Source organism: Magnolia sinica, chromosome 15 (genome assembly GCF_029962835.1).
Source record: "Magnolia sinica isolate HGM2019 chromosome 15, MsV1, whole genome shotgun sequence".
NCBI lineage: Eukaryota > Viridiplantae > Streptophyta > Magnoliopsida > Magnoliales > Magnoliaceae > Magnolia > Magnolia sinica.
This window is the reverse complement of record NC_080587.1, coordinates 19,707,168-19,725,287: the sequence shown is the minus strand read 5'-3', so window position 1 is coordinate 19,725,287 and position 18,120 is coordinate 19,707,168. Positions and strand designations below refer to the sequence as shown.

The 18,120-nt window shown below is 38.6% G+C and overlaps 1 protein-coding gene and 1 long non-coding RNA gene across 3 annotated transcripts; both read right to left on the bottom strand.

Moving 5' to 3' along the window:
• Positions 1 to 309: 309 nt before the first annotated feature.
• Positions 310 to 7,893, bottom strand: LOC131227508 (uncharacterized). Of its 2 annotated transcripts, XR_009162323.1 has the most exons (6): positions 7,647 to 7,893; positions 5,606 to 7,031; positions 2,992 to 5,470; positions 2,544 to 2,605; positions 1,155 to 1,369; positions 310 to 1,074 (listed from the first exon to the last, which is right to left on the bottom strand). It is a non-coding gene; the product is annotated as an uncharacterized LOC131227508 (long non-coding RNA). The 2 variants fall into 2 exon arrangements; XR_009162322.1 differs by having other exon boundaries at positions 2,544 to 5,470; positions 7,647 to 7,892.
• A 327-nt stretch (positions 7,894 to 8,220) lies between these two features.
• LOC131226857 (putative disease resistance protein RGA4) lies at positions 8,221 to 12,222 on the bottom strand. Its single transcript, XM_058222572.1, has one exon. The coding sequence runs from the start codon at positions 11,731 to 11,733 to the stop codon at positions 8,221 to 8,223; it is 3,513 nt and encodes a 1,170-aa protein (XP_058078555.1). The 5' UTR covers positions 11,734 to 12,222.
• Between the last annotated feature and the right edge of the window lie 5,898 nt (positions 12,223 to 18,120).

Here is an 18,120-nt window from a genome sequence, read left to right as displayed (position 1 = left end):
TTAGAAAAAGGTCATTTATTGATTAGATGAGTGTTTATCAGTTGTGTATCTAAATGCAGTCTCAGTAGAATCACTGTTCTAAACTAAGGTGATAGTGAACTAAACTCAGAAATTTAGGTACAATTCTATCGTTTATTGATTGTGTTTGCAATTCGAATCACTTGCATTTCCAAAGTTCCAAACACAGCCTTAGAGAATCAGTGCACTGAATTGAATCAACACTGAACTGAACTCAGCAAATTTCATAGTATGAGCAAAAGGTTAAACAGAGATATCCACAGCCAAACAATAAATACAATGGCTGATCAATTCCTTAACATAAATATCACACATAAGACCTGTTTGGTTACTTGTAACAAGCATAAGAGTCAGACTGCAGATCTGTTTTACATACATTGTCTTTCTAATTGAACACATGTATAAAGCTACAAACAGCTAGCAAAGTGACCATTCCTTCCCAAAAGCAATTTATGAAGCTTAGCTAGCTGATGAACTCACAAGCGATGAGGAATAACTATGATCAATTTAAAGAATCCCTTTTGAAGACAAAATTGCCCACCCTTAACAAACAAGAGACCTATTGACTCATTTTCAATTTGGAGCTTGATCTTATGCCTATGGGTCCACTGCTTGACTGGGCCTGCACGGCTCATGGGTGTATTATCTGGTATGTCAATCTTATAAGCCCTATGGTTGACAGGCAACTGTATAAATATCACATCAATCGGAAAATCCTATTTTTCTGAGTAACAACGTTCAAGCAAACAGGTGTTGTAAAAATTTAGCCAATCGTCTACACTCAATAGAGAAAATCAGATAGGTAGGATTCTCCTATCCGCATGTTTTTTGTACAATCACCCACAAGCGATAGATGTGAGAATACGTGCGGTCTTCATAATCTGACTGTGAAGCTTAATTAGGTAGCTCAGATTCTCCAATCAATATGTATTCTGTAGACAACCTTTACTTCGACTTGTATCCCCCTTTTCCCTCAGAGACTTGAACATGGATGAGAGGCACCAAGTCTAGCTTCTCTAAGCCAAGCTGTTGTATTGAATGGAAGTTTGGTCAGATCTGTTCATAGAACAGTATTTATTAGAAGAAGCAAAATTGTATACCATTTGTCAATAGGAAATTGGAGTTCGAGGTTCGACCTGTATATGAAAATTCCACCAAGTATGCGGCATCTCCGTAACATAACAGTAACTTGGATTAAATTTTTTTTTTTTCTCTAAAACTAGTTATTATCCACATGCATTAAGAAAACCATGCATGTACCATTGAGCCATCCGAAAGTCGATATCAGTCGATATCTTCACTTAAGCTTCCATATGTTGCCATGATTAGGTAACTGCAGACAATGATGCCCCTGTAGACATCACCAAACATTTTCAAAAATATTTCCACTAATATTACTGTTTGAAGTACTATAAAATCCAAACCAATAGATCCTATAGCCTCAATGGGAAGGAATGATACATAGCTTTGTATACAGAGATTGTTCTCCATTTTGTATAGAGAATCTAAAAGACGGACATGCAAAGGCTTACGAGTATATTATCACCATCATCATCTTAGCTGTTCTCCCAGTAAGTTGGGGTTGGCTTTAAATGGTTGATTGGCAAAGAAGGGTCCATGATCAGCTCTCCAAAAGGCATCTGTCACCCTTTTCTAAGAACTTTGCTTTTGAAAATATGATATATATATATATATATATATATATATATATATATATATATATATATATATATATATATATATATATATATATATATATATATATATTTTATAGTTTTAGTACATATACAACACGAACAAAAGCTGGGTTGGAGCATACAACTGATTGTAGGTGATCGTCCTCTTCAAATTTAGTTGATTTTTATGACGTAAAAATGCCTAGAAGTTAAAAAGTACAACTATCAAATCATGTGTTCAATAGTATTTCATCTATTTTTAATTTTTAATACAATTGTATTGGTCTAGGTCCATTATTACTTATCTCAGCCAAGTCATCTCTCTCAGTTCCTTGGATGCCTTAGCTGTTAGAGATAATATTGAAAAATCTTCTGCTTATAATGCCAACTATGACATATAGATCTTGAAAATAAAGAAGATAGAATTACCTAGTGTTCTCGATGTGAATAAAGAGATTTCATCAAAGATTCTTCCATTACTCTGATTTGGAGTGCATTATTGACATTTCCTGGTACGGTCCAACAATTGATAAGATAAATAAAAGAAAAAATATAATACTCTGTGAATTTCCTAGTGTTCTCGATGTGAATAAAGAGATTTCATCAAAGATTCTTCCATTACTCTGATTTGGAGTGCATTATTGACATTTCCTGGTACGGTCCAACAATTGATAAAATAAATAAAAGAAAAAATATAATACTCTGTGAATTTCCATTTCCATGAATAAATATAACACTTCATGTTCACGCAAATATGTAGGCTACATGTGTGTGCATGTATGCATGCAATACAAACACAGAGTGCAACAGCTTTTAACTCCTAGAAACTCCAGCTATAAACAACAGCACCTCAATCTATACTTCATATCAGTGAGCATTTCTTGCAATAGCTGTAATCGATTTTGCAATTCCTACACATAAGGCAGTGATGCTATAACTGTTAACTGAACTTCTAGAGAATGTTACAGTTACAAGTTGATACATTCCTATGAACATAACCCAATTCTTTGGCTGTAGTGGAGATAGTATATAAATAAAGTAGACACAAATTTGAAAATATTAGACAATGTATAGAAAATTTTCATTTGATGGAGTTAAGATGAATGCTTCCTGTATCTGTACTTCTGCAGAGTACAAACAGAAGGCCCCTCACATGTGTCAATATGGCATACATGTATGAGATCCAATCCATTCATCAGGTCTAACCCTTGGTGAAAGCTTCCTGGTTTAAAATATGGTCAGTCCACTAATAAGGTGACTTTTAACTATCCATTTTCTCAATACAAGTGTGGCTCACCTGATGAATAGACATACAATCCTAGGTGAAGACACATTCATCATGAGGCCAGTGCGATGTAGGGCTTGGATCATCAGTATATGTTTCAACTTTTCATGAGACAGTTGTATTGGGTGTCTGCAGGTAGCATGCCTGTTAGGTTAGTGATTGAATTTAACTCTTACCTTTCATCAGAAAAAGGATTTCACATCAATCTTATGATCCTGCCTTCTGAATGATTTCTGGAGCCAATGCCAGTCAAGAGATATGTACAAACACAACATTAGACAAGGAATCATAAGAGAATATATGAAGCAGCAGGACTATATCAAAACACAACAGCATATATCTTGATCAAACTTTCATAATTCGGTCACTCCTGTTGCAAGTAATTGAAAAGAATTCAGTATTCATAAATGCATTTCATCGGACAAATACATAATGAGTAATTATGTTACTAATTGCAGACAAGATAAACATATCACCTTTTTTTATCTTGTTCAGAGACTAATCTTCGAATATCTTTCAACGACTACTAAAATCACCGAAAGAAAACAAGCCTAAAAGAATAAAGCATTCCATTAGAATAGATCTTACTCATTTTAAACAATCCAGGACTTAAAGAGGGGTAGGCTGTAACCAAACAAGAATGTTGCAACAATGCAACATGGACACAGATATGTATACCTATTTTGGACATGGGCAGCAGTATTTTCTCTAACAAGGAAATACGGAATTAGACACAAGGTCGTGGAAAAGCCACCATGCCCACATGTCTTTACAGATGTATAATGACATTGAATGTTTTTTTATTAGATGGTACCTCATATGGGGTCAATATGGAACTAAGAGTTTAAAATCCATACTGATAGACACCAACCATTATCACCAGGTCGGCATGTATCTTATGTTTTTTGTGGAGGAGAGTGTAATATTCCATCATCACAGTTTTTACCAAAAAGTTAAGAAACTTCTCTGCCATGGTATTTAATAATGGGTGTCAATCAAAGTATGTTTTTATTAACATATAATCCCTCTTGGTTCCAAACACTATATGCATAAGAAATAGGAAAATGTATTCCAATAGTTAAACTATGACCCAAACAAAAAGTACATGAATACTGCTAGATGTAAGAAGAAAATTGAGTGTTGGTGGTGTTGAACACTGAATTTTCTAGAACATAGTGTCTTATTACATATACACATATAGATTGTGAAAATAATCAAAACGAAAGGAAATCCTGAAAACTAATGATGTCTGGATATATGATTAGTACATACAAGAAGTCTAAAACTATAACATAGAAAAAATTTCCCTATAACTAGTCAAGATCGCAATTTCCATTCTAAGCATTCGTAAAAAAGATGTAGGAAGAAGAAATTACCTCCATCCAACGAAGATGAAAAACTTTCTAATGAGCAAACATGTGAACAAGATATTTGTGTCATATAGAATTGACAGTTGACTTTGTTCAAGATTTCGTTCATCATTTAGGAACGTGTTCTGCCTATAACCCGCAATCTCCAATCTCTCTATCTTGATCTTGTTCTTCCCTATCTCAAAACTCTTTCCAGTAACAGAATCTCTCCATTACTCAGACATCTCAAATGAGCACATATTACCTAATTCGCACTTTATGAATGTTGAAAGTAGGATAATTGAAGAGATGCTCTTTAAATTGAGGGTTCTAGATTTACTGAAAATGTAGAAGAACAGAACAAAGGGAATCCTTCCTACAAAATCAGGTAGCAAGAAACAAAATCCAATTCTTGATTTGATAAAAGAAGTTTGTGAAAGGGTTTTGTTCTTTTTGAAATCACATGTCGAACATCAATTGATAGGAATAGGAAATAAAGAATAAATTCTCTTTATTGAAAATGTAATAAGAATGAGGTAGCCTTTATCAAATGCAAAAATAACAACAACAGAGGCAATAAATTTTACCAGATTGGGTCTACAAAAACAAAAATCACAAATCACAATTCCAGAAGTATGAAATCCCAAATAACAGTTCTCGTAAATAATCACTATTTCCTAAAAGAATGAAAAAGATAGACAATGAATTCAAGTTAATCAGTTCACAATACATAGGACCAATTGACAATTCCAGAGGACAAGTACATTTTTTTTTTTTACACACGCACTCACACCCCACAATGGAATTTCACCACAATGGGTACTCAAACCCATGACCTGATGTTGAGACTCTTGTGAGTTTACCACCGAGACATGAGTAAGGACCCTCAGAGGAGTATGATGGGCTGTTTTCTTTTCAACAATTCATCCAAAACAGAACTGAAAAATAATTCTAAAGAGAACTTTGGAAAAATTCCAAGACACCCTTAGATGATTTGTACCTTGAAAATTGGCAGTTTCACTCACGTGGGTCACAATGTATAAAGTAAATTGGCCATTCAAACAACTTTTTCTACTCATCCATTCATCTTGTTTGTTGGTGGCCTGATTTTAGAGCAGAAGATGTAAGAGTGGAATATGTGCCTGCATGTGCATGGCAGGGCCCCGTGTGAAATTAGCAAACCCCAATATTTTCCTTTGCAAGAAATTCAACAATACAATTAAAAGAACTACTAGGAATATTCTACACATGAGATTTCTAAGAAGCTATAGCACAACCTTAATTCATTCAAGATAGGATTCGGCTTCAAAGCAGGAATGCACCTCCTAGAGGCCTAAGAGATAGCATTATAGAGTCTCCATCTGCTATCAATTCACGGAAAGCTCCTCATCAGTTCTAATAGCCAAGAACTTTGCTTTGTTTGAGGATCCCTTCCCCATTAGCTTGAAAAGACAAATTTGATGTTGTCTCTGCCTACCTTAAGCATGCCTCTAATCCTGAACTTCTGTCAGAAATAAGAAACCACCATATAACAATTTAAGAAATCATCCCAAGAACCGATCACCTACAGGTAAGGTACGACAACTTATTGTGTTGTATCCCGCCAGTGTAGTACATACTGCTTGTCTATAACAGGCAGCAATACTAGGAAAATGGTAGGCATCACCAAGAAGAGCACAAAAATCAGGCCAGTCCGCTCATCAGGTGGGCCATACCATTGGAATCAATGGACAGATGACAGTCTTACTCAGCATACAGGTTTAACCCACCTATTTATCTGATCAGCCTAATTTTTTATAAGGAGGGCAAAATTTTTTTCATAGTAATGATTTCCTACACAAGTGGCATGTTGGCAGGAAAACTGTTATGGTACAAGCAGTTGTGATACCGCTGCTAGTAGGTTATCAATTGTCAATCATCCTTCCAACACTGTTTGATAGGCTGTGATAATCAAAACCAAAGTTTCTTACAACAGAATGCGACATGAACTGGAATATGTCTAAGAAATATATCAGCAAAAAAAAGAAAAAGAAAACGAGTTCGAAATAAAGTAAAAAGAATAGAGAAGTTGACTATTAATCTATTGACAGTGTAGTACTAAATGAGATATATTAGCAAGGATCACCAAATTAGCTTGCCCGTTCACTCCATGCTATGATGAAGCAAACCATATATCTAGGTCCTATAACATATGGCCCACATGATAGAAATCTCACTGATATGACATCTTCCAGGTCCCATAACATATGTACCATTGTTTCAAGTTGCTTTTATACAATTACGATTTTCTATGTGTGGACCATCTTTTGTGTGAACTTCTAGATGAACAGTCTAAATCATCACATAGTGAGACAGAAGGGGAGAGTGCCTCCTTAGCAAACCTCAAATCATGTAAACATGACGTTCCACTGCGAATATGAACTTCCGAAACTCAGTGTGGTCCACATATCGGTTGCACCAAACTAGTAATAGAAAAATGAAAAGTTTTCAAAGAAAATAACCATTGCTTCACATTCAAGTAGACATGTCACCCACCTGATAAGCAGACTGGCCTGATTTTTTGTTCAATCACCAGTAGCCTTGTTCAGTCTCCCACAAGAGTGCCACATTCTCACGTGTGATGCTAGGCCCCTTCACCATGTCATTTGCGCTACTCCCACTCGCATTCCTCAACGAAATGATGGTGTTTAAATGTTCTGTTTGCTATAAAAAAAAATCAGTTAACCATAGAAAGAAATTAGGAACCATACAATGCATCTACCAAAAATGGAGGTGGTTGACAATGTATAGACAGGGAATTGTATGACACCGTTTGGTTTTCAGTTTGCATAAATGGGACCCATAGTTCCTTGGAATTTACTTTGTATAATGATGGTAGGTCTGTTAATGGATAATAACATCCTCCAATGTATAATTGTTGAGCATGGAATTTTGGCTGATCTAATTACTCAGAACAACCAATGTCCATAAAAGGATGATCTACCTGTTTGTTTGCATGGTGGAATCCAAAATATAATCGTGAAAAAGAAAGAATTTTATGCTGATGTGATGTTTTCTTTTCACAATTTTCTTTTTAAATCTATGTTTTGAATTCCAACAAGTCAAAAGAAAAAAAGAAAAAAAGAAAAAAAAAAACCCTAAAATACAACTTCTAGCTGTAAAACCATGGTCGGCCTTTATGATAGTTGGATCAAATAATATAACTTACATTATTTTTCACACACACACACACACACACACACACACACACACTATTAGACCCAGGCATTAGTGACTTAATGTTAGTCGATTTAAATGAATAATCTTAAAGCCAATTACCTTAGATTTGAACTGGTTATCCACAAAATAACCTCAACCATGCAATCAATGGGTAGCGTTAGCCTTCTATTATTATGAGCTCTTGAATTGTCAGTTCTTGATGCCCTGTGTATCTCCATCGCACTCCTGAATTACAATTAATTGAAATGATAAGAAGTCTCCAAATAATAACTTTGGCATTTTTATTGCAGAGTACCTGAAAAGCTTTGATTTTGCATTTTTAGTGGAGTTACTCACACCAATCATTTGGATTTTATGGAATGATGTGTAGTTCATACGCGAATACGGCGTAGATGCAACACTTACATCATGGTCGGTCTCACAGTTTTCACTTCTATGAGGTGGAGCGAGATGAAATTCGCTCTTCCGCGAAGATTTCAAACAGCAGCTTCTGCGTATCAATACGCTTTTACCACAGTTTAAAACTTGTACACCGAGTCAAACAGACCGAGTACTTTCTGCTACTTAATAGTTAAAGGAAAATAGAAAAGCAAAGACAGATAGGTTTGAGTGAGAATTGCGACACTTACAAAGTGAAGGAAGAGGAATGAAGGAAGGAAGGAGAGCATTGATGCTATCTCCTCTTCAACCCCAACAGACGACCACACCCTTGCCCTCCTCTCGGGGATTCGGATTCGGATCCGGATTTGGTATATCTAATCTGGACATTTGGGATGTGTGCTATGTAGCGCCAATCCTCGCCTTTCTCCTTCTCGCATCGCTTCTCTAATTGGGGACAATCTCTGATACTTAGACGGTCGAGATTTGCTAGGAGTTGCAACCCGGATGGCAAAGACCCCAATTTATGACAATCTTCAATGTCCAAATATTGAAGCGAGGAGAGGTTTCCTATCCACTCCGGCAGAGCTGTTAGACTTTTCAATCCCCATATACTTAACTCTTGCAGTGTTGTGACATGTTTTTGCCCTTCCGGCAAACATGTCAACTTATCACAGTCGGAGATTGTAAGATGTCGAAGGGACATTAGGTGTTGCATATCCTCTGGTAAAGAAGCCAGCTCCGGACAGTTATTAATGTACAAGGATTGTAAGGCAGTGAGGTGTTGCAGGCTCCCCATCAAACTCGTTAGGCTTTCACAATACTCAATAATAAGATGTTTAAGAGAGCTCAAGCCTTGTAGTCTCAAGGATGTTAGACCTTTGCACTCTTGAATACGTAGCTTCTGAAGAAAGGTGAGGTTTTGTAACTCCTCCGGCAATGATACCAGCTCATCACAATCATAAACAGTCAGAGACTCTAGAGCAACAAGGTTTCCAAGCTCCCCCGACAGAGACTCAAGCTTCGGGCATCCCGAAATTACTAGGATCAAGAGATGGGTATGATTTGGGAACAACCCACCCGACAACGACCTTAGCTCCTTGAAATCTTCAATCCTCAAGTAGGAAAGCGAGGTTAGGTTTGCCACTGAACCTAACAACATCTCGTTACTATCATTCAATGTCAATTCGTTTAGAGACTGAAGGCATGGAAGTGTTGTTAACTTTAGGCATCTGTATACAGATAGTTCATTAAGGCAGGGGAGTACTTCTCTTCCGTTGAACCCTGACCACTCCTCTAAATTAGGCATATCTTCCAACGTGAGTTTTTCCAGTGACGGGAATCCCTCTGCAACATTGTCACCAAAGAAATGGTTGCCAATAGATTTCACAGCATCCATTCCCTGTATCACAAGAACCTTAAGCAATGGTAATTGGCCAAGCTGGGGGAGCTGTTCACATCTTCTGCAATCTATCAGTGAGATTTTAACCAGATTTGAAAGCAATGAAGAACTCATCCAATGTGGAAATCTGACACCCACGTACCCTTTGACCTCCAACCTTTTGAGATTCAGATGTGGTCGGAGACCTTCAAGGGTTTCCTCAACATTTCCTGCCAACTTAAGATCAATATCCTGACCCCATGAAAAGTACAACTTTTGAAGGTTTGGCTTCTCCTTCAATTTTGCTTCCTGGGCATCTGCTTTACACATCACGTTCTCAAGGTTTCGAATAATCAAGCTTCCTCGAAGGTTTAGGCCTTGCAACTCTTTTATACCACATCCTCTATCCTGACCAATGATGAATATTGGCAAGGTCTGAAGGAACTTTAATTCTCCCATATTAGCTGGCATATGGGTCCATCTCAGATGTGGACTGATTTCAATATGTCTTAAGCTAGTCATATTGCTCATGTCCCTGGGTAACTCTGCAAGATAATCACACTCCAAGAGTCTCAAGGTTTGCAAATTGTGAAGGGTGCTGATGGATTCAGGAAGGGCTTGTATTTTAGTATAAGACAGGTCAAGGTATCTTAAGTGTTTCAACTTTCCTATTGAAGCCAACAACTCCTTAGTAACATTGGCTTTGCTTAGATCTAACACGCGTAAGCACATGAAATGTACAAAATGATTACGAGGGATGCTGAAACTTGTTCCTTCAAGCAGAAGCAGTGTTCGCAAATGGTTTACTTTCTTTAAGGCCTTTGGGAATGTTTGGACCTTCCTGCTATACCCACACTCCAAGGACAAACGGCGAGATATGTTATGGATGCTCTCTGCATTCTCGACCTGCACAATCGAGCATTCAGTCCCTGCAACAAAGCATGCAAGATCATGCATGAGGTCATGCATCTTGCACCATACTATATTCCCATCATTGTCTTTCTCAACATCTTGAAAGAAGGACCGCCATAATAGATTATTGAAATACTCTCCACCGATGTTTTCCATGTGGTTACTTCTGACTGATGATTGAATGAAACCTTCGGCCATCCAAAGTTGGATCAGTTTCTCCTTCTCGATTCTATAATCTTTTGGAAATAATGAGCAGTATGCAAAGCATTGCTTCAAATGTGATGGCAAATGATAATAACTTAACCTTAGGGCAGGTAAAATGTGACTCTCTTCTTCAGGTAGATCCCAAATCTCACTTTCTTTGACCAACAACCACTGGCTTTCCTCTGTTTTAAGGTACATCAAGCTTCCAAGTGACTTCGCTGCCAAAGGAACACCCTGGCACTTCTTCACAATTTCCTTTCCGAGTATTACAAGGTTTGGATGTTCTTGTCTTTCATGCCCAAATGCCCGTTGCCTGAACAGAGACCAACAATCATCTTCTGATAATATTGGCAAATGGTGTGAAGGGAGAGTGCCCATGATTGAAGCAACTTTTTCACTACGGGTAGTAACTATGATTTTACTACCCCTAGCACCTCTGAGAGATTTTTTCAGTGAATTCCACTTCTCAGGATTTTCCTCCCACACATCGTCCAACACGAGTAAAAACTTCTTCCCACTTAGCTTTTCTTGGAGGCCACGCTGCAGTGATTCCATGCCTTCAAGATCACATTTGCTACCAGTTGCTAATTCAATGATTAATTTTATTACCCTCATCACATTGAAATTGTCCGACACACAAACCCACATCCTTAGCTCGAAATGCTCTTCTACCCTCTTGTCATTATAAGCAAATTGTGCAAGTGTGGTCTTCCCAAGGCCCCCCATACCGACTATGGGGATGATCGAGACATCTTCTTGAGTACCAACATGAATCAACGACTCTACAATTTTCTTCTTATCTTCATCTCTGCCAAAAACTTCCGAGTCAATCAAAGAGTCTGTTTGCAGTCTCTCTTCAGTATTGACCGGCGGATATACAGCTCCGTCTCTCAAATGGAACTTCCTCTCCTCTGCAATTGCACATAATCTCTCCCCAATCTCCTTTATCCTACTCCCCATCTTCAGGCGAAATACAAGTGAGTTCGGAAGAGAAAAGAAGTTGCGAACCCTATTCATCATAGCAGGCCCTGTCCTCACTTTCTGCCGAAAAGCTTCAGTTAAGAACTCATCTATCAAGTCATCTGCATCATAGGCCACATCCTTAAGCTTCTTTAGCCAATTCTTCAGTGCCTGGCTCTTCACTTGCTGCTCCTCTGCATCTTGAAGTACTGCTTGGATCGTTGACAATGTACTCTCCAGCTTCCCCAACTCTTTCTTGACACCCCGTGCTGTTTGAAACTGTTGCGGAAGTAGAGAATTCAAGTTCCCCACCATTGTCTCAACAAGAGCGGAGAGAAATACTTCTGCCATCTTTTCTTGGTGCAGTGAAAATGTCAAAGAACTGAAAATGGTGATAAATGTGGAATGGAAAATAATCAAACTGTGGGCCTATATGCCATTTTCCATAAGTGGTAGAAAAAGGAATAAAAAGAGAAAGATAAAAGAAAGCCAACGGAAAGCACCAAGATGCCAATGTTGTTGCTTTAATAACATCAATGTGAAGAGCCAATTTCCTTGAGAAAGCAGGATTCTTTTAATTGATCATATTTCAATAGGAAAGGAAGCTCTCAGGCTAGAATACCTCAAATTGTGTTCACTGCAGTCTCCACCATAGATGTATGGTGACCGTGATTGTAACTGGTCACTTGATGGGACCCATTTGTGTTTTTTTTTTTTGTCCTGGGTTTAGTGATGGGATACAATTCGAGGTACAACCATAGACATGTATGCTTGATCTCATGTGCCCTGTCAATCATGGGCCACAGCCCAAAAGCCTCAATGATCAAACAATCACAACAATCCCATCTACAGCCTCTCTTGGAATTTTCGACTTCACTGTGACAACTAGCGCAATTTTTTTGCTCTCTGACTCCTAGATGCATTGCTTAAATTCTAAGGTTTAAAATACAGATGTATAAAAGGAACAAATGATCACTTTGGGCAGGGAATCATCCGGCACAATCAGGACCAATTCAGGTGGGCCCGTATCTAAAAATCTATTCATGCCGAGCAGCTAATGACCTTGCAAGTGACGAAGGAATTCCATGTTTGATTCAAAGAAATCCTTCTCAGAAAAAGAGACTGGTTATGAGAAGAGATTGGTCAACCTTGACATAGATTTTAGAGATTTTCGCATTCAGCTACCTCCCTTTTGGGCCATAAGCCCAAAATGGCCCAATTTTAAACTCTTTCTGAAAAAACAGCGGCTTTTTCCATATTTGACTTTTGACTAACAGAACGCTGCCTATCCAAATAGAAAATCGGATCCATGCGGTCCACGGATGAAACAACACTAGCCCACCATTGAAACATTCATAGCCCACCATGATATTTTTGAGAAATTCATCCCACCCCCATTTTCTTCAGCTCATTAAACTCATGTGTCCCGCCGTAATAGAAATCCATCCCATGTACTAGTTTTTCCAACTTATTTTTAGTTGGTAGGCCCTATGTGATGAAGATCCAAAATTAAAATGGGCTACATGGCTTGAAATAGTGGTATTGAACACCCAATGTTATAATGGAGGGGTTCCAAAAACTCGTGTAGCCCACCATCATGTTTTTGAGAAATCCAACCTATTCACCATTTTTGTTAGCTCATTTTAGAGGGTGGGCCCAAATATGAGGCAATCCAACTCTCAAGTAGACTACATGACTCAAAACGATGGTATTTAACACCTTTAGAGGAGCTCCAAAAACTCATGTGGCCAGCGTAATGTTTTTAAGAAATCTAGCCAGCCCCTCTACCAATTTTGCTAGCTCATTAAGGGGTGGGCCCAAATATGACGTTGATCCAACACTCAATTGCCACATGACTTTAAACAATGGTATTGGACTCCCATTGTTGAAACTACACTAGTGCACCTTTGAAACATAAATGCCCTACACTGATGGGATGCAGATTGGGTACTACCCCCACCAGGACCTAGTTAGAGACAGATGGTCCTGACAGGGGCTCTATAAGGCCCACCGTGATATATGTGTTTTATATACACTTTCCATCTATTTTGACATATCATTTTAGAGTATGAGCACAAAAAGGAGGCAGATAGAAGGCTCAAGTGAACCACACTACAAGAAGCAATGGGGATTCAACACCTATTGTTGAAAACTTGTTGGGTACTAAATAAGTTTTGTATCAAACTAATATTTATGTTGTCCCTTCATCTAGATCTATGTGACCTTATGAATATGTTGGATTGCAAATAAACATCACGCTATGCGCCATTGTCACCATTACTTCTTGTAGTGTGGTCCACTTGAGCGTTTGTTTTGCATCCTTTTTGGGATCTTGCCCTAAAATGACCTGGCAAAATGGATGGACGACATAGATAACCCATACTTCAAGGTGGGCCCCATATAGCTCCCAAGAGGATGGTCCATCTCTAGCTAGGTCCTAGTGGGCGTCGTACCTAATCTGCATTCACTTTGATGTTTTAAGAAATACACCTTCTCAGCCATTTTTGTCTGCTCATTTCAGGTAGTGGGCCCAATTATGAGGCCCAATAATCTTTTGAAATATCCACCCCGCCAATCATTTCTCCATATGATTTCCGGGGGTGGGAATGACCTTATGGTCGATATGGATGGCATATAAACAACACGGTGGGCCGTAGGAAGATTTCAATTGTGGCCATTCAAACTGCATTGTTTTCTTCAATGTGGCCAACCAAAGATTTGGATCTGCTTCATTTTTGGGCCCACCCACTAACATGATGATGCAGGGAAGGACGCGATGAGGTCGATTACCGTCTACCTCAAGGATAACTACTCCGAATCTATGAAGTTTCTGTAGACTCCTCACCACAGAGATTCCTCAAGAATCCACGAGGGAAGAAAATAGAAATAATTTCTAATAGTTCAAAATAAATTAATTGATGATTTAAAAAAAAAACGGAAATACAATCCTTTAAATAATGAACTTCAACCTAGGATGAAGTTTTAGAATCAAACTCTAACTCAAACTCCCTAAAAATGTGACTTGCTATAAATAGTAAACTTACTATTTATAGACGGTTATGATTCCTACTAGACTTCATGGTTTTCCGTTAAAAATAATAAGTGTCCAATTTGGCCTAATCGCGTTATTCTCTTAATTTTTCTAATCCCTTTTCATGTTGGGCACAAATCTAAAACTCAAAGGATCAAAAGTTATGATCGAATTAAAACTTATTATTTATAGTAATAACGAAAATAAAACGGACTTTCGACCATTGATATGATGGAATCTCACAATTTGGGCATGGGTAACTTGGTGTAATGGGGTTGGTTGGCTAAATTAGCTTCTCCTACCCCAAAATCATATATGATACGTCGAAAAAATCATTTCGGTTTGTGAGATACGACTGTTTTTAGGTTCTAACAAGCCTGATCACTTCCGTCTCCGGTCAGGCCTTCTCTGATCCATCTTGACCATGAAAGTATTTGTGACCTGCTCTACATCAGTCCGCTCCACTTCAAAAGAACTCGTCCTCGAGTTCTCATCCTGCTTTGGTTCATGATACTCGGTTAAGTCCGCGATGTTGAAAGTATGCAAGATCTCCATGTCATCCGGAAGATTAACAATGTAAGCGTTGTCATTGATCTTTTGGAAGATTTGTACTTCTCCAATCATTTTATTCTTCAACTTGTTGTAGGTCTCGGTAGGAAATCTCTTCTTGCATAGATGGACCATAACATGGTCGCCCACCTCGAATACCTTTTGTCGCTATTGCTTATCAGCTTTCTCATTGTATTTTTCATTTGAGGGATGCAACATGACTTATATATCCGTATGAATGCCCATGATTCATTTTGCCATATTTTCTTCTACAATGCTCATTGTTAAGGGTCAAATATTGCATATTAGACCCCACTTACTACATGAATTTACGAACATGACACTGCTTAACGGTTTATTTTAATCGTGTTTGTGATGCAAGGTGAATCTAGGAGTGTGGACTGGAAAGGATGCTAAAAGCATAGAATTAACGCTCAGAATTCACCAAGGTAAGGAACGGACTCCATGGGACCAAAATCAACGGATTTACATGTCAAGGATCCAAGAAGATCAAGCCGTTCATGTTAAAGAGGCCTGAAATTGATCCAGAATGCAAGATCACAGGGTTCTTGCCATCAAATTAACACGAAACTTCATACATGGTCTGGGGACCATAAATTAACCGTACATGTAAAATTTCAGCCATGGTATATCTCTAGAAGTGGGCCAACAGATGGATCAGCCCCGCAAATCATTGAGTGAGACCCACATGCTATCTGGATATGCCTCAACTTCGGTTTCAACACATTATATGAGGAGACAAGACGGATGGATGGAGTTGATTTCCCAGAACCATCATAGTGGAACCCACCTGAGTTGGGTGTGCATAGTGCATAAGTGCACTAGCTGTGTACGGCAACGAGCCTCCTTCCTAAAAATGGAAACTCCGTTTTCGTTCCAGCGTGCGTAACAGAGACTTATGCTGTGATCTTTGTGGGCCAACACCATGCATCAAAGGTCCGATCTGGATCGTCCATGAGACTCACAAGGTCCCTCTAATCCATGCCTAGGTGATAGAATTGAATAAGACAATGAAGATTGGTTTTTCAACCGTTCAAAAGTGGAATGGACGGTAGAGCACAAAATTAGGTGGAACACATTAAAAGCAATCCAAAAGTAGTCACTTCCTATTGAAATTTTGAGTAGATTCTAATAGATGGCATGGATTTCCCATTAGAATTCAATCATGGGGCCCTCTGACACCACCGACTCAAAACGGAAATTTTCGTTTCTTCTGGCGTGAAACAGAGCGCCGTTTGATGTGTAGTGGGCCTCCTTTATGGTCCAAATGCTCAATCCAAGCCGTCCGTCATGTAGAGTGACTCTATTTAATCAAACCCATGTTGACCTTGTGCACTCATGCACGCACACGTGCTGGTTTCAACAGTTATAAACAGACAGCCCTGCACAAATTGCAGCTTGATTACTACCTTCAGCCGCATCAATAACATTCCAAAACCATCCATATCTTTCTGAAATTTCATGTACAATCCAATGAATGGATTGGATCTTGTGAGCAATTCTAAGAAATGGGTCCCACCAACGTCCAACGTCAGTCAGTAGGCCCCGCTGCGCACGTTGCTGCGTAAGCTTACGCACGTCACTGACTGACCTCCACCGACACAGCCTTGGCTATAAAAGGAGAAGAAAGGGAGAGAGAAGGGGATCCGATTGTGGACGTGAATGCAAGAGAGTTTTTTTTTTTTAGTTTTTGTATTTTTCTTTTCTTTTCTTTTTAGAATTAGTTGATCATGTTTGTGGTTAGCTAACCTCTTAGCTAGGGCTAAGAGGTGAAGCTTGTGGTGTGATGGGTAGTGTTCTATTGGTTTGATTCATGTTATGAACTGATTTGATTCTAGTTTGATTATTAAGGAATGCCTTTAGTTGTTAATGGTTTGTTGTGACTGAAATTACAATAGATCTGCAATGGCTTGAGTACTTCCTTTTCCTCTTGTGATTATGAAGTCAGGAAGCTCTGTTGTTTACTATCGTCTCTTGGGCATGGTTAGATGACGACACCTTTCCCATTGTTCATACATCTCTCAGATTGAAGTAGATTGGTTTAATTCTGTCGTTTGCTTTGTCTCATGGGCATGGTTTTGTGATGGAATCCATTCTAATTTACTTCAATCTTAACTCTCTAAAACTAGATCAAAAGATGTTCAGATTTGATTTGCAAGTTATATCTTCCAACTGAATGAAGATGGGACTCGAAGTCCAGTTGAGTTCATGAATCAACCGTAGATCTCCCTGATCTCTACAAGTGGATCCTTTGAATCCCTAGTTTCCTTCCTCTGAATTTCTTAGGTTTTAAATTAGTAATTCACCATTATTCCTCAAATTACAATCGATTTAGATTTCATTTTAGTCTAGTTCTACTTCTATTTAGTTTCAGATTACGTACAGGTTTTAGTCCCTTGGGATTCGACTACAGTCTCATCGAGTTTATTACTACATCACAACCCTATACTTGGGGAGTGAACACTCATGCCTGGGATCCAAATCCTACTACTTTGGTTTGTCACCAGAAATACATTAAAGGAGATTTCCTAACGTGCAATTCATAAATTTAGTCTGCTTATCGGTCTGTGGGTGGTATGCACCGCTGAACAAAAGTTATGTACTGAACTGATTCCACAAAGTCCGCTAAATGTGGCTAATGAAATTGGTGTCACAGTCGGAAGTAATAGTCTTCACCATGTAGCCGCACGACCTTTCTAAAGAATAGATTCACCACGTTTGTTGCGTCGAGGGTCTTCTTACATGGGATAAAGTGCGTCATCTTTGAAAAACGATCTACTACCATGAACACCGAATCCATGCTGTACTGTGTTCGTGGGATACTAAGCATGAAGTCCATAGATAAGTTCTCCCAAGGGCCGTCAGGCACATGTAACGGGGTGTAAAGGCCTATATTATGAGATCGCCCCTTAGATGTCTGACAAACATGACAACGCTGTATTGCTTTACCCAGGTTATGTACCAATTATGACCATTAATATATCTCCTCAACAAGAGCCCGCGTCTTGTCTCGCCCAATGTTCCACCGAGGCTACATCCATGTAGCTCTTGAATAATCCACTCCCTTAGAGAACTTTGGGGGCTGCACAATTGATTTCCTTTAAAGAGAAAACTGTCTTACATATATAGATCACTAG

Bases quoted from the DNA above. Each gene is read 5' to 3' on its own strand.
- LOC131226857 (XM_058222572.1), bottom strand. From the start codon at position 11,733: ATGGCAGAAGTATTTCTCTCCGCTCTTGTTGAGACAATGGTGGGGAAC.